This window comes from Puma concolor, chromosome D1 (genome assembly GCF_028749965.1).
Source record: "Puma concolor isolate L17-30 chromosome D1, mPumCon1.1.hap2, whole genome shotgun sequence".
Taxonomy (NCBI): Eukaryota; Metazoa; Chordata; class Mammalia; order Carnivora; family Felidae; genus Puma; species Puma concolor.
The window spans coordinates 46,151,625-46,168,805 of NC_141676.1; the positions used below are offsets into that span (position 1 = coordinate 46,151,625).

The 17,181-nt window shown below is 38.8% G+C and overlaps 1 protein-coding gene across 6 annotated transcripts in view; it reads left to right on the plus strand.

The window, feature by feature from the left end:
* BTBD10 (BTB domain containing 10) overlaps positions 1-16,509 on the plus strand; it is an 85,091-nt gene extending 68,582 nt beyond the window's left edge. For 5 of the 6 annotated variants that reach the window (XM_086677939.1, XM_086677937.1, XM_025928082.2 and 2 more), the window contains 3 exons: positions 9,658-9,855; positions 12,281-12,391; positions 15,407-16,509. In XM_086677939.1, coding sequence (XP_086534065.1) covers positions 9,658-9,855; positions 12,281-12,391; positions 15,407-15,717 — 620 coding nt within the window. In that variant the 3' untranslated portion in view covers positions 15,718-16,509. Of the gene's footprint in view, positions 1-9,657; positions 9,856-11,533; positions 11,639-12,280; positions 12,392-15,406 lie in introns of all 6 variants that reach the window. The other variant, XM_086677940.1, reaches the window with a different exon arrangement.
* Positions 16,510-17,181: the final 672 nt, after the last annotated feature.

A 17,181-nucleotide genomic window follows, 5' to 3' on the forward strand; every position in this document is an offset into this window, starting at 1 on the left:
GAAATAATGTCTTAAGCCCCTGTGGAAGATAAAAATAATTCTCAAAAACAGTATTTGTCATTACAGATCTTAAACTGGATACTTAACCCTCAGTTCATAACAAGGGCCAAGTCACTTTGAGAACATCAAACAGCCTCAGAGCAGAGTCTAGAACTTTGGAAATCCTAACTTTTTGATATTTTCCCCTCACTACCTCCACAACATCCCTCGCTCTCATTGTTATGCCATGCCTGGGGTGGGGTGAGGAAGGGTGATAATACACAGAAAGGTTAAAATAGAATAGCAGAATTTTCAGATGTTGACTTGGATGTTAAGTGGTTGAAGAAGTTCAGGAGAGGTTATTGTGGGCTAGAAGGATTGAGAAAGAGTTCAGAAGAAGCAGGTAGTAAAGAATAAATAGGAATAACTTAGAAAGAGTAGAGTAGAGAGGTAACTCTAATGTTGAAATTTTTGGAATAAAGATGCAAAAGATATATTTTGAAAACAACCTAGTTGGAGCAGAGACTTTGTATCAGTACCAGAAGGAGATGGGAATAAATAAATGAACCACTTTATGGAAAGTCTTTAAATCCAAACTCATGTTCTTATATTTTTATCCTATATATGGTGGAAAGCCACTTAAAAAGTTTCCTATGCATGGTTATAACCTTGTTAATCTCAGCCTTATGGTTATCTTTACCTGATTAACCTAAACTCAACACTAGCTTGGCATACCTTCTCAAAAGTTTAGTGTGTTAGAAACTGGGAATGGAAATATTATTTAGAAATTTAAGGCACCTACTGTATGCTTCAATATGGCTATTTTTTTTTTCATACTTAGTTAAGCTCTCATTGAAAATATGTGGCCTTATTAAGTTTTTCCCTAAGTACCACTTTATTATTGCCAAAAATTCTTTAAAAACTCTCCATAAAAATATCAGTAGGTTGAGACAAAGTGGCTGGTCCACCTCTGAGTCCATTTCTCTAGAAATGATATTTAAAAGTTTAAAGTCAGATAGTTGGACAGGTAGAGCATACATGTGTAAACACAAGCAAAGTTTCTGTGTTTTCACATCTTGAAAAATGTTTTTACTAAACCATGAGCATTATTACAGATTTTTTAGTTCATGTCTTGTGTTTTTTATTCATGGGACCATTTTTAATTTCATTTCATATAATTAGATGTTGAATTTTGGTGACTGTCAGATAAAAAATTGATGTGGATTTGGTTTTGTAATCCTTTGGACATAGACCTTGTCATCACTGTTAAGTCTCATTTATTTGTTATGGAATTAAAGGTAAGAGTCTTTATGTAAAATACATGCCAAGTGGTTTTTCTAGACTTTTGGCTTTTAAATAATTATTTGTAACTGTTTCTAGAGTATTTGTAATACACGGTTTTTTAAAATGTAGAGATTCTCATAGACTTTATTAAAACTATACAGAATTTGAAGAGACAAAATGGCCTTTTAAAAACATAAAAGGATAGTGTAGGTGTAGGCTTGAGTCAAAACTGAATTTTTTCCTGCTAAGATGTGTCTTAACTGTATACTGGAATGGCACTTTACACTAAGATGTCTGTCTCTCTTAACTTAAAACCATACAAGTACTAAATGTTTATTGAATAGAGAGTACTGGGTTTTTTGGACAAGTTATTTAAAACTTTGTTTCTTAGTTCCCTCATCTTAAAATGGAGACAATAATATTACTTATTTCACAGGGTTGTTGTGAAGATGAAATGAATAGTGCTTGACACATAGTATTATATAAAGGTTTCCTTTTAAAAAAGATAGCAAAATTAGGAAATAAAAGTAAATTTAAAAAGTATTGTATCATATTGTACATGCTATTTTGTAGTATTTTTACATGGAAGTATATTGTGAATAATTATATTAGCAAATATGTTTTAATAATAACTTATTTAATGGCTTATCTGTCATTTTCTGCATTTTTATTGAACACATAGTTTATACCAAATATTAGGTATGTGAAAGGCAACAAAAAAAGACAGAGTCCCTGCTTTCATGATGCTTGTAGTATTGTGGGGAAGACAGACAAGTAAATTATATTATGGTGTTAGAGAAATAATAGAGTACTAAATGAGAATATAGGAGCCATACCTAACTCAGGAGTGGAGGCTTAAGGAAACTTTCTGGAGGAAGGGGAAAAGAAAGTATGTTCCAGACAGAAGGAATTGTATGTTCAGATTAGTACAGGAAGGAACTGACTTCTTAATCTTCTGTCATAGAACTTACCATATAGTGAAGGAACTCTATGGTAAATAGTAGCTCCCCAACTATGCTGTAAATTTTTTCAGTGTCCATCTTCTCAGGCAAACACTGTAATCCACATAAGGGTTTGAAAACCACAGCTGAACTCAGGAATGAAAGCCCAGGGCTAAAAGAAATGAAAATATAGTATCCGTGGGTAAAAGTGGTATGGAAAATGAAATTTAAAGTTTGAATAAAGCACCAGTTCAGAGGGCCCAAGAAGAAAGACACTGTAGGTAGGACACAATGGGACTGCAACCAAAGACTAAAAAACTAAAGTTCTACCAAAGCTATTGAGAAAGGGAGATCAGAGGTAGAGCCTGCTTATGGAGTCATGGAAACAGAGAGACACTGAAATGACAAGAGTGTGTGTTCTTTCTCTCTCTCTGTCTTGCTCTATTTTTTTTAGTTTGTAGCATTAAACCAGTTTGAACTTGAGGGTAGGGACTGTACCTTTCCAGCTTTGTGTCCATAGTGCCTGACACATGGTAAGGAAGGACTCAATAAACATTTGCCAAATAAGTAAATTATTTTATCCCTCATGCATTTTTTAGGACCCTATTCCAATTCTTGTCCTCTTCTCTAGTACCATTAGTCTTTTCCTCTCTATGTAATCTTCAGCCTCAGGCTCAAATCTGACCTATGTCTGTTGTAGATATTAAAAAACAATTATTTAAAATATTTTAAGTGAAGGGACGCCTGGGTGGCTCAGTTTGTTAAGCGTCCAACTTTGGCTCAGGTCACCATCTTGCAGCATCAGGCTCTGTGCTGACAGCTCACAGCCTGGAGCCTGCTTCGGATTCTGTGTTCCCCCTTCTGTCTTTGCCCCTCCTCTGCTTGCACTGCCTCAAAAATAAGCATTAAAAACAATCAAAAAATAAAATATTTTAAGTTTTTCATTGGAATTATTTGAAGTTAATGTTTTAGAAGAATTAACATATTTACTGTACCGTCTCCTCCAACTGCTGTTTACTAAGTTTTATTTTTATTTCTTTAAAAAAATTTTTTTTTACATTTTATTTATTTATTTATTTATTTAAATTTTTTTTCAACGTTTATTTATTTTTGGGACAGAGAGAGACAGAGCATGAACAGGGGAGGGGCAGAGAGAGAGAGGGAGACACAGAATCGGAAACAGGCTCCAGGCTCTGAGCCATCAGCCCAGAGCCTGACGCGGGGCTCGAACCCACGGACCGCGAGATCGTGACCTGGCTGAAGTCGGACGCTCAACCGACTGCGCCACCCAGGCGCCCCCACATTTTATTTATTTTTGAGAGAGAGAGCAAGCGCATGCGTGAGCACAAGCGGGGGAGGGGCAGAGAGGGAAACACAGAATCTGAAGCAGGCTCCAGGCTGTGAGCTGTCAGCACAGAGCCTGACCCAGGCTCCAACCCACAAACCGCGAGATCATGACTTGAGCTGAAGTCAGACACTTAACTGACTGAGCCACCGAGGGGCCCCAAGTTTTATTTTTATTTCTGCTCTTTATTTTTTGATATTTTGTATTTTTGTTGTGTGTAAAATATGTTTAAATTTTCTAACTGCTAACATATGAGAAAACTACTGAATTTTGTACATTTGTATTTAGCTATCTAACAGGATTCTCTTTATTTCTAATAGTTTTTCGGTGGTTCTTATATATTCTTGGTGGATAATTGACTCTGTTGTAAATAACACTTTTTTTTTTATTCTTGTTTAAATATGTATTTATTTTGAGAAATAATGAGTGTCAGGGAGGGGCAGCGAGAGGGAGTGCAGAGCTCAATGTGGGGCTCAAGCTCACGAACCATGAGATCATGACCTGAGTCAAAATCAAGAGTTGGATGCTTAACCAACTGAGTCACCTAAGTGCCCCTAAATAACACTCACTCTTCCTCCCTCCCTCCCTCCCTCTCTAGATAGATAGATATCTTATTTAATTGTCTAGAATATTTTGAACGCTGTTTCAAAATGTAGTGATAATTCTGGCTGGTATCCCTGTCTTTAGGTTTCACTGTTAAGTCACTCCTTTCTTCTAGACTCTTTCTTCCTTTGGCTCTTTTACATCCTTCTTTCAGGTCTTCTGTTTATTATTCTCTCACTTGCTCCTTGTTCCTATATCTCTTGAATGTGGTAATTCCCAAGCATTCTGTCTTAAGCTACCTTCTCTCTCACAGAATCTGTACATTTATTCTAAGCGATGCCATTCATCATTATGGCTTCAGACATTTCCTATGCAGCGTGGATTTCCAATTCTTTGTTTTTTTTTTAATTTTTTTTTTTTAACGTTTGTTTTTGAGACAGAGAGAGACAGAGCATGAACAGGGGAGGGGCAGAGAGAGAGGGAGACACAGAATCTGAAACAGGCTTCAGGCTCTGAGCTGTCAGCACAGAGCCCGACGCAGGGCTCAAACTCACGGACCGTGAGATCATGACCTGAGCCGAAGTCGGACGCTTAACCGACCAAGCCACCCAGGCGCCCCTCCAATTCTTTAATTCTTAAGTATCAGCTATGCGTTTCTAGTTTACTGCTTAACTTATAATCCCCTCCCTTCTTAATCAAGCTTTCTAGGAGTTCCATGCATGTAGTATGAGTGAGAATAAATATGAATGAGTATAAATATAAATATGAAGTGATGGATAAGACATTGTCCCTGCCTTTATGGCATTTACAGTCTAGCGGGGAAGACAGGCATTCGACAAGTAATAAAAAGCTGTGAAAAATGCAGTGAAGAAATGAGATGCTATGAGAAGTGTGTGGTAAAGGGACTATGGCAGATCATCTCCTTGACATTAAAGCTAACACCTAAAGGGGTGGTGAAGAGGATAAGATGCTGACTGTTGCAGGCAGCAGAAAAGGTGTTTGCAGGGGCTGTCAGGTTGGAAGGAATATGACACACCTAACGAACTGAAAGAAGGGAAGTGTGGTGAGAGTGGAGGGATGGAGTGTGAGAGGTGAGAAATAAGGCCAGAGGAGTAGGGAGAAAACAAAATTTATTAACTGGACAACTATCTGATGACTGTTCATTCTGTACCATTCTCTTCTGAGTTCTGGGGATACAGCATGAACAGACCAGGCAAAACTTCCTGTTCTAATGGAACTTAATACTTTTTGGGGAAAGATACACAATAAACCAGGTAAACAAGTAACATATGGTATGTTAGTGATAGGTGCTGAGGAGGGGGAAGAAGTAAGGAAGGGACATAGAATAGCCAGAGAAGCCTTACTTGGAAAGGAAAATTTAATTTCAGGCAGAGGTTAACAATGAGTGCAACCGTTGAGGCAGCTTGCCTGGCATATTTGAGAGCAGCAAAGAGTTGGAGTAAAGGAAGTTAGAGTGTTCGTAGTAGGAGATTAGGTTAGGCGGGGACCTAGGTCATGTAGGGCCTTTATCTTTTGGCTTTTATTCTGAGTGAGATGGGAAGCCATTGGAGGGTTTTGAACAGAGGAGTGATATGATCTGTGAGGTTGCCGTGTTGTACCATTTCACGGGGCACTGGTCACACAGAATTTCATGTAGAGTTGTGTGGTGCTGTAGTCCTGATCTGACTGTGGCTTAAAAGGATTACTCTTTGCTGGTGTGTTGGAAATGGACTGCAAGGAGAAATAAGGTAAAAGCAAAGAGATAATTAGGACGCTGTTGCCATAATTCAAGTAAGAGTGGTGGCTTAAATCAGGGTGGAAGCAGTGGGAGGTGATCTAATTCTGGACATGTTAGATGGTAGAGTTGTGGGATTTGCTAGCTAACGGAATATGGGGTGGGGAAGAGAGAAGAGGACTTTTTTTTCTTTTTTTGAGAGAGAGACAGAGCATGTGAGCAGGGGAGGGGCAGAGAGAGAGTGGGGGGGAAAGGAGAGAGAGAGAATCCCAAGGAGGCTCCATACTGCCAGCACAGAGCCTGATGTGGGGCTTGAATTCACGAACTGTGAGATCATGACCGGAGTCAAAGTCAAGAGCCAGACGCTTAACCAACTGAGCCACCCAGGCGCCCCAGAAGAGAACTTTAACTTGAAATGTGGAGTTGCCATTAAGTGAGATGGGGGAGACGTCATAGGGAGCAGAAATTTAGAAGCTTGATTTGGGACATGTTAAATTTGAAACCCTTACTAGACATCCAAGTGGAAATGCTTAGTGGGGCATTGGGTATACATGTTTACAGTTCAGGAGAGAAATACGGGCTAGACTAAATTTATATGTAGGGGATATATATATATATATATATATATATGATGTATATATACATATGTAAGACGTACGTGGGCTATATGTAGTGTTTAAAGAAAATATTTTTTTAAAGGACGGTACACATTGATGTGTGATCTCCTTTTTCATGTAACAGACCTTTATGAACCAAGTTGAGGATCTGGGACTTTTATTCTAAGGATAGTATAAGCCGTGACAGATTCAAGCTAGAGGAGATGCATAATTTGGCTGCTGAGAGGAAGATGAATTACACAGGGCCCGAAGCAAACGTTGGGGGAATGTGATTAGGTTTTATAGTAGTTTGGTGAGTTAAGGATGACTTGGACTTGGGGGTGGGCACTGGGGATGGAGTGTGTTCGGGTTAATTATTGTTCTGCAACAGACCATTCCAGACATAGCATAAAGTACAATCATTTTTATTCTGTGGGTCAAGAACTCAGACCAAGTAGAGGTGGCTTTTGTCTGCTTCACGATGTCTGAGTCCTCATCTTATGAATAATTGAAGGGCTGAGGTGACGTAGAAGGCTGCAAGCTTCTTCACTCACATGTCTGCTGCCTGCACTCGGATGACTCAAAGACTGAGTTCAGCTAGGACTGTCAAACAGGGTACCTACACGTGGCCTCTTCATGCATCTTGGACTTCTCCAAACCTGCACACTAGGTTAGGTTGGGAAGCATTTGGAAAGTGAGCATTCCCCAAGACCGAAGCAAAACCACAAATCCTACACTGTCACCTCTGCAATGCTCCCCTGGTTAAAGCAAGTCAGTATAACCAGCCTACATTAAAGGGGAGGGTTAGACTCCACCTCCTGGGAAGAGATGTCAAGGTCCCACTGCAAAAAAGCATGAGGCATAAGAGATGTTGCAGTTATCTTTAGTTAGTGTATTCCAGAGAAGGAAATGACACCATTCAAGGTGTATTTAAGAGGTAGACTTGATAAGCCTTGGGGAATAATTGAGTTAGGATATGAAAGAGGAATCAGGGATTCACTTATTTATTCTGCAAATATTTAAGTACCTATTATATGCCCGGCACTCTTCTGAGATGATTCTGAGAAATGAATGGGATGATGTGGCCAGTTTTAGAAAACAGTGCAGGGAGAAGCAGATATGATTAAATTCGCTTTTGAATATATTGAGTTTGAGGTACTTGTGAGGTGGCATCCCAGTAAAGATTTTCAGAAAGCAGTTGAATATAATGCATCTAGAATATAGAAGATGAGAATTAGTAGAATAAATTTGGGAATTATCAGCATAAGGTAGGAGAAGAAAAGACAGTTGTCCTGAGAAACATCAGTATTTAATGAACAGCTAGAGGAGAAAGAGCTGGTAAAGATGATTGAAGAACATCCAGAGGAGAAAGAAAAACAGGGATAGTGGCTTTGGAGAGTCTTAGGAAAGAGAGTGTTTTAAGAAGAAGAGGGTGATGGTCCTCATAAGAGATTCAACCGAGAATTCAAATAAAAACATGATCTAAAGATGTTCATTATTTTTACCAATCTACAGGTCATTTGGAATCTATATTGAGAGCAGTTTTGAGGAGTACTGAGTGTAGAAGCCAGATTGGAATTGGTTCAAAAGTTAAAGGAAAATCAATGTGTTGATATATCTAGGAGTTTGACGATAAAGGGAATTAAAAAGAAATGATAATGGGAAGTAGCCTTCCTATATACCTTGCAGTTTGGTTATAGAGGGAAATCAAAAAAAAAAATCATAATGGGAAGTAGCCAGCCTAGAGAGAGGCATGGCTAAATAGTAACATTTTATTTAGTCGTTTGTTATATCATTATATATTATTAATAACTATTACATAATTAGCAACATGGTTTGGGGGGAAAAAGCCCTCCCTCTGGAGACTATAGATTAGATTGAGTTCTAATTCCTTCTCTAAGCCTCTCAGTAGTTCTGAATTAGTAGTGCCTTAAATAGGAGATAGGACATTGCCATCGACATAGAAAAACAAAAAAGATTAGGTCAATGCAGGTGAGTTTGTGGCTGTGTATTTGGGAAATTGAAGTTATTCGTTACGTCTGTACTTAGCCTTTTGCTTTCCTTATCCCAAAATCAATTCACTTCTTTGCCTACACTGAAATATTAATGTTTGTGAATAATTTTCTGAGAAAGAAAACATGGGAGATGGAATGTGGGAGCTATTTTAGTTCATATGGACAATCTGAAAAGATCCTTAAGATATACCCTAAGATACAATTGCGTATATCGATAGAAGACAACATGATATAGTAAAAACTACCCTGGGCTAGGGAGGGGTTGGGGATTTAATTCTAATTTTGCAAATTAGTTTTATAACCTTGGGCAGATCACTTATGAAGTATAAAATGGAGCTTGTGGGGCGCCTGGGTGGCTCAGTCGGTTAAGCGGCCGACTTCGGCTCAGGTCATGATCTCGCGGTCCGTGAGTTCGAGCCCCGCGTCGGGCTCTGTGCTGACAGCTCAAAGCCCGGAGCCTGTTTCAGATTCTGTGTCTCCCTCTCTCCGACCCTCCCCGTTCATGCTCTCCCTCTCTCTGTCTCAAAAATAAATAAACGTTAAAAAAAAAAATTTAAAAAAATAAAAAAATAAAAAAAATAAAATGGAGCTTGTGTTAGATACTTTTAATTGGCCCTTCTTGCTGTAAGATCCTACAGTTAGTTCCATAACATCTCTTCCTAGGATTTTTTTTTTTTTAATATTTATTTTTGAGAGAAAGACAGAGTGTGACTAGGGGAGGGGCAGAGAGAGAGAGAGGGGGGACACAGAATCCGAAGCTGTCAGCACAGAGCCCAATGTGGAGCTCAAACTCACGAACTGTGAGATCATAACCTGAGCCCAAGTTGGACGCTTAACCGACTGAGCCACTCAAGCGCCCCCCAAGTTTTTTTTTAATGTTTGTTTATTTTTAAGAGCGAGAGAGAGACAGAGCACAAGCAGGGGAGGGGCAGAGAGAGAGGGACACACTGAATCCAAAGCAGGCTGCAGTCCCTGAGCTATCAGCACAGAGCCCGGTGCAGGGCTTTAAACCCACAAACTGTGAGATCCTGACCTGAGCTGAAGTCGGATACTTAACCAAATGAGCCACCCAGAGGGCCCCTAGGAAAAGTTTTGACAAAATAATAACCACTATTATTTTGTCTGTAGGGTTGGATGTTGTGTGTGTGTATTCCTTCTGCTCTTCTTTTACTCGTCAGTCATCAAAAAAATCAAGGTATTTTTGTGGGTTTCGTTTCAGGTGCCCTAATGCATGAGTTATCAAATGATGGTGCTCGTAGACAGTTTGAATTTTATCTGGAAGAAATGATCCTGCCTCTCATGGTAGCTAGTGCCCAGAGTGGGGAGCGAGAATGCCACATAGTAGTGCTTACAGATGATGATGTGGTTGATTGGGATGAAGAGTATCCACCACAGATGGGAGAAGAGTATTCACAAAGTAAGTGTTGTGGCATGTTTTCTCTCTCTTGAGTCATCATAGATTCTCTCTGTATCTTAAAATACTGATCAAAGGACAGTTTTTATAAAGAAAGTACATTGAATTCTTAACCTACACCAGGTCATCAAACCATGGGCTGTGGGCCAAAATCCAGCCTATTGCCTGTTTTTATGAATAGTTTTATGTATTGTCTTTTGCTGCTTTTGTGCTACAGTGGCAGAGTTGAGTAGTTGCAACAGAGACCGCATGGCTCGCAAAGCCCAAAGTATTTACTCTGTGGCCCTTTACAAAATGCCTGTCATGCACAGAAATGGTTTGCTCTTTATTGAGTATCTGGATCTTGATGGATTTTTTTTTCTTTGCATTTAGAAAGAAGCCTTCTACAGAAGTAGATCTTGGAGTTAGTAGATTATAAAAAATCAGCTGATTTTTTTTAGATTAATTTTTATTCATATATAAAATGAGAAGCTTCAACTCATTGATTCCTAGGGTGATTTTAAGTTCTAAGATATTCCCTTTTTAGTATCATATATGTGTTCTGGAGGATATAATGATCCTTCAGAAAGCTTTGTGGAACTATAGTTAGGTATTTCTGACCAAAACAGCTTATTATCTTGAGCATTAACAATGACTTTTTCCTTAATAGACTTTTAAACTTTCCCTGATACGAGCCTTTTGATTTTTTTGTTAGAAAATTTATATTACTTTTCTTGATGAACCCAGTATAATATTTTTGAGCAGTTTTATAGGTTAGAGAAGATAGAGCTAAAAGAATGATTTGAGGAACTAGATAAAAGAACCCAGCACCTTGTTCTGTACTCCAGTCTATGTTGACTTGGTAAAGATTAGGGTTTAAGTGAAAAATACAGGAATATAGAAACTTACAGAATGCCTTAGTCTCTGATTTTTTCGTTTTACTTATCCTTGTCTAAAAACAAAACAGTCCCCAAGTGGTATTCTTTTTGAAGATATTGAAAAGATTATTTTAACATAAGTTAATAGAAGCTCTTTTCAGAGTTTACATTGAGATGCTCCCTTTGCATGATACACTTAGTGTTGTGATTCTTCTCTGGACAGTTGGAGTAACAGCCATTTCTGTTGTGTTTCCTCATTCCTAGCTTGTTTTCTGACAGTTTTCTGTAATAATACGTGGAATAACAAGTTGAGCAAAACACAGGAAAAATGAAAGGCTAACAAAGATTAAAAGAGATATACTAGAAAGTATAGAGCCAGCTATAGAACATAGAAATGACATGATAGTGATAGAAGAACTATGGTTGACCTGGCTTTTCCCTCTGAGTTGTTGAACTTTCCATGTCCGTGTTCTTTGGTTTGTTTTCATGTTTTTCATCTTCAGCTTGGAGGCTTAAAGAGGACTGAAAACATTTTTACTTAATTTGCTTAAATATATTTCATTTTGTGCTAAGATGTTCCCAACTAAAGAAGATTGATTTGAGGAAACACAGCCTCTTCAGCGTGATTTTCCTAAATGTGACATACACCATTCATTCTGAGATGTCAGCAAATTTTTGTTTTAAAATACCAGTAATCTTAAGGATGTAAATCACAAATTTACCCCATGAGTAGCATCTATATACATATTTTCCTTTTATTGGCTCTTAAACCAGCATGTTTGGTTTGTGAGTGTGTTTTTCTTTTTTTGAAAAAACCTTTGCAGTTCACCTTTTAAGGGAGATAACTCCACCTGAAAGAGAGAAGGCGAGGAAGGTCCATCACTCTAACTCCCTGAAGTTCCCAGCACATTTGGAAGACTCAACATGTTGTCAGTGGAATGTCTGTCCTTTGCAAAGCCAGTTTGCTCTAAACAGACTAACCTAGGCAGAACATGCTCGAATCTGCCATTTTTTAACATCAGTAGTAAATGGGGCTGTTCGCCTGAATTGGAAACAGTTTGTGGGGAGGGTCTTTGCCTTTTTGGGGAATTATTAATAGTTGCTCAATCCGTGAAATATAAGATGTATCCATTTTATAGTTTATGACGAGGCAGTTTTCCCCTTCCAGACAAGGCCTTATAGGCATTACAGCAAAGTCCTTGAGTTGGGCTGCTTGATAATGATGTGATATTGCTATCTTTTAGTTCTCTTATTTGAAGAAATTGGGGCAGATCCCATTCTAGTAAGTTTGTATATGATAAATCTTTCAGAAGGAGATTCTTCCTATGGATTGGGTTACCTGATTGGTTATTAAAGCTTTTCTGGTTTCAACTTAAGTAGACATTTGCTTATTCATTAACTGTACTGAATTGTCCTGTTATGTTGGCTAGTCACCCTTCCGCATCACTGCATCCATGATTTGGGCTTATAGGGTTGTCAGGCCCCTTTGAAGATGGAGATAATTTTAAGTTCATCTCCAAGTACTTTGATTTTTATTAAGAAAATATTTTTGGTTTTTTTTTTGTTTCCAGTTATTTATAGCACAAAATTATATAGATTTTTCAAGTACATTGAAAACAGAGATGTGGCCAAATCAGTTTTGAAGGAAAGAGGTCTTAAGAAGATTAGATTGGGAATAGAAGGTAAGACATTTTCATTATTTTCTATTAATTTTCTTAAAAAAAAAAAAAGGCTAAAAATTGAATCCAATTTGGAGTATAGTTTGAGAAATACATACTTTGAGAAGCACTCAAGTGATTACTAGATGAATGCTCATGCAGTAGACCTATAAATAACAAATGTTAGCTTCCTTTATCTGAGAAGATAGAAAGCCATTAGAAATTATTTATTCCGTAAGATCCCCTAACAATATAGAGAGATGAATTTATCTTTCCTGCCATAGGTCACCTTGATGATTTTTGACTGAGCCCACATAGTATGTTTGGGCACACATGTACATGTTCCCATAAGATTGGCAGAGCTCTTTGCCCAGTCGTGATCATTGGAGCTCCTCAAAGCCGAACAGAACTAAAAACCACTTTCTGAAAATGGATGTAAAGGCATATTAGTAACTTACTGGTTCTTAAGGTATAATAATAGTTAACTTATTTTCACATTAAATACAAATTTCAAACTTATTTCATCTTCTTAAATGTGTACATTTTTAGATGCTTTTACTTTGTGATTTAAATAGATTTTTCCAGATGTCATGTCAGATACTTTTAAGTGCCCTTACTAAGAACAAAGTATTTCCCTTGGCATAATATGGCAAAGTGTAAAGATTAAAGGTTCTAGAGCCACACTGCTTGTGTGTTTAAATCCTATGACTTAATAGTTGTATGACCTTGGCCAGGGTGCTTAACTTCTCTTTGCCTCAGCTTCTTCATCTAAAATGGGAGCATTAATAAGTACTTTATAGGGCTATTATGAGGATAGAGTGAACCAATACAGGAAAACCACTTAAAACAGGGCCTTGCACATAGTACTCTCTCAGTATATTTGTGATGCTGATAGTGGTGTTGATCAGTGACCAGTTGAGCTGTTGGAGATGACAGTAATGGGCTGCTGAGACATAGGGAAAGAACAACCAAAACTAGGGTGTTTGCAGGAAGGGGAGGAGACTCTGGGCTTAAAAACAGTGGAATTGCTCACACATTTGCTTCACCAGTGTGTGTTGTTCTCTGTCATTTTGTAAATAGTGGAATTTAGCTGTTTGATTTCAAAGCTAGAAAGAAGGCACCTGGAAGCTACTGTAGATTAGGAGGTTGAGGAAGGCCTCCCTAAGGCAGACATACTTGAGCTGAAGCCTGATGACAAGTAGGTTGTAAAAAAGCCTTACATACTATGCTAAGGACTATGGACTTTCCCTTGAAGCATGAGGAAACCATTGGTAGGGTTATTTTTTTTAACATTTATTTATTTTTGAGAGAGCATGAGTGGGGGAGAGGCATAGAGAGAGCGAGACACAGAATCCGAAGCAGGCTGCAGGCTCTGAGCAAGCTGTCAGCACAGAGCCTGATGCGGGGCTCGAACCCACGAACCGTGAGATCATGACCTGAGCCAAAGTTGGATGCTCAACTGACTGAGCCACCCAGGCGCCCCAACCATTGGTAGTTTTTAAGCAAGGCTGTAATATTACACTTGTGTCAGTGTGGTGACTTTGTGTGGAGGACAGATTGAAATACGGTGAGATAGGAATTTAAAAGACTTTCTAATAGTCCAAGAGGAATCAAGGACAAAGGAATAGATCTGGAGACCTTTCTGAACTCTAGAGCTGCCCTTCAAATGGTAATTGATTGGGAGTGTGAAACGACATCCTGCAGAAGGTCTTGAAAAGGTTTTTAGCCCTGCTTGCCCCTGAGCCACATACGTGCACATTCCATACATGGCTAAATATACTAGCTACCAATGATGCCTACATACATCCTTTATGCAATAATTATAGAGACCCTAGTGTATGAGGTGAGGTTTTTCTATTTTTTTCTGATGTAAAAAATTATTTATTTAGCTAAAGAGAGAGCGAGCATGAGCAGGGGAAGGGCAGAGAGAGAGAGAGAGAGAGAGAGAGAGAGAGAGAGAGAGAGAGAGAGAGAGGGAGACGAGAATCACAAGCAGGTCCCGCACTATCAGCACGGACCCCGATTGGGGCTCAAACTCTTGAACCATGAGGTCATGACCTGGGCTGAAATCAAGAGTTGGATGCTTAAATCGACTGAGCTACCCAGGTTCTCCCTAGTTTTTCCTGATTCTGATATAGTCTGTGGCCCATGAGCTTAATCTTGCCCATTGCCTGTTGTTTTTCCTTCCATTGTCTGTTCTTTATAAAGTTTTTTATTGGAACATAGGCATGCTCATTCGTTTACATATTTCTGTGGCTGATTTCACTTTATAGTGGCATAGATGAGTAGTTGAAATCCAAGCTAAAATGAGCCTGAAATATTTACTGTCCGGCCCTTTACAGAAAATGTTTGCCAGTCCCTGGTATAAACTAGCAATTCTTGCTAGTAGGAGAGAAGGAGGGGACTTACATACGATAGCTTCTAAGAAGTGTATGTTTTTGGAAAAATTACCTTCCTGGTAAATGACTGAAACGTTTCCCAAACTAGAAGTGTCTTTGCTGACCTATGTGCAGAAGTGTACTTAGAACCAGTGAAGCTGGAGAGCTCTATGGCTCTTTATCTTTTAACAACAACATCAACAACAAAAAACCCAAAGCAATATAAAGAGGAGATTTAGGTTTAAGGAAATAAGAAGGCTAATGTGGCAATAAATTGCAGGCCTTGAGGCAAGATAATCCTGTGAAGGGAAAGGTTCAGCAATGTTAAGGACACACAGGTAGAGCCCAAAATGCACTCCATTACATGCCATTGTATTTGGGACCTATCCCCTCCATGCTTTTACTTTATGAATGTTTTTCTGGTGGTTGGTGTATTGAGTGGAGAGGATGGGAGAAACCTGTATGAATTGTATCTGTAGGGTTTCAGTTTCTGGCTGTTGAACTGATGACTAAGGAGATAGAATATTGGTTTCCCTTCTTGAATTTCTGATTGTTCAGGAACTACGGCAGAAAAGCCCTCTGTAGGCTTTGGCGAGAAGTGTACAGGGGTGTGTGTGTGTGTGTGTGTATCCTCAGTTTTTAAAATTTTTCTCTCCTCCAGGTTATCCTACCTACAAAGAAAAAGTAAAGAAAAGGCCTGGGGGCCGCCCAGAAGTGATTTACAACTATGTCCAAAGACCCTTTATTCGAATGTCTTGGGAGAAGGAAGAAGGAAAGAGTCGGCATGTAGACTTTCAGTGTGTAAAGAGCAAATCTATCACCAACCTTGCAGCAGCTGCCGCAGACATTCCCCAGGACCAGCTGGTAGTCATGCACCCGACTCCACAAGTAGACGAGCTGGATATTCTCCCGATGCACCCTCCTTCTGGCAACAATGACCTCGATCCTGATGCACAGAATCCAATGCTGTGATGCTGATGTTCCTTGAAACCATCGCATGCTACCCTTCACGGTGACGTCGCGCTCTCCTCATTCTGCACTACAAGGCCACGCTCTTCATCGTGAGATGCACATAACAATGTTTAGGATATTGCAGTGGAGGCTTTTTTAAAGACCAAAGGTAGCTGAATGGTTTTTTAAATGAGTACAACTCTAGCATCCTGAGGTTCCAGTTATATAAATGTATTTGTTTACCAGTAGGTTTGTGAAGTTGGTTCTTTGTATGGGGGACTGTCCTTTTTCACACATCTAGATATTTTCAGAAGTGGTGAAAATTGGCAGCTGGGGTCTTTTCAGCTTAGATTGATACTCATCACACCCCAGGTAAAATGTAGAATATTACATAGTTGCACTTTATAAATGGTGGTTAAATGGAACTGTTCAAGCCATTTTTATAGTTGTGATGCACAATATAACTGAAATAAGTGCTTCTATCAAAGTATTCCTTCAGTAAAATGTGTATAGTTTGCTGCCCGTGATGAGCAAAAAAAAATGAGTATTTATCATTGGGCTTATTTGAATGATTAGGATGAGATTCAATGCCCCTATCTATCTTCTCTCCAGTGCTGTTCTTGCCCTTTTACAGTGAGTCACATGCAGGAAGTGTGAACATCCAGTCTGCCTTACCCTTTATCTGTTCAGATATTTATTTACTAATTTTTTTTTCTTAAGAGTTATGGGATAGGAAAATGAAGTGTTTGCTCTTCATTTACTAAATGATTGTAAACTCGAGTTTTTCATCAAAATAAAATTCCATTGTTTTAATGTTTCTCATCAAGTTTATAACCATCTTGACCAGATCCCTTAGTCTCATAGATTTCCTGTCTTAGTGGTAGCTCATGGACCTCCAGTTTGGTTGATGTGCGATGAAGCACTTAGATTCCCTACTAAATCCGAAGCAGTGTTTGAGCTAAAAAAAAAAAAAAAAAAAAACATTTTCTAGTCAAACCTAACATCAAGAGTGATGGCTTTACTAGGTTATAGGAGAACCTTAGGTTTTGGAGACAATTTCTGACACTGGTTTGGTGCTTTGTCCGTTATACTGTGCTGTTCCTCTTAGCAAACTGTGCAAATTCTTTTGAAAAAAATACTCTGTGGCCCAATTCACGAAGGAAGCAAAAATGCTTGGGTCAGGGGTTACTTACTGTGTGAAGCTATACAACCATGAGCAGAGAGGAGTTGTAGGAAATAAGCCCATTTGCTACACCTACTCTTGAATCTGTAATTTCATAGGATTTGAAATATGTGTTCAAGCAGTAACATTGTACTCACATAAAACTGCCAACTCTTTGGGGAGGAATTATTTTAACAGTATAGCTAAGCTATTAACACAGGGAAATTCTGTAAGTCCTACGTTTGTTATGAAGGCCAGAAAGGCACTGTAAATGTTATGGGTGTGGCTTGTCCTTAAAAACCCACTGTAGAAAGTTGATCCAG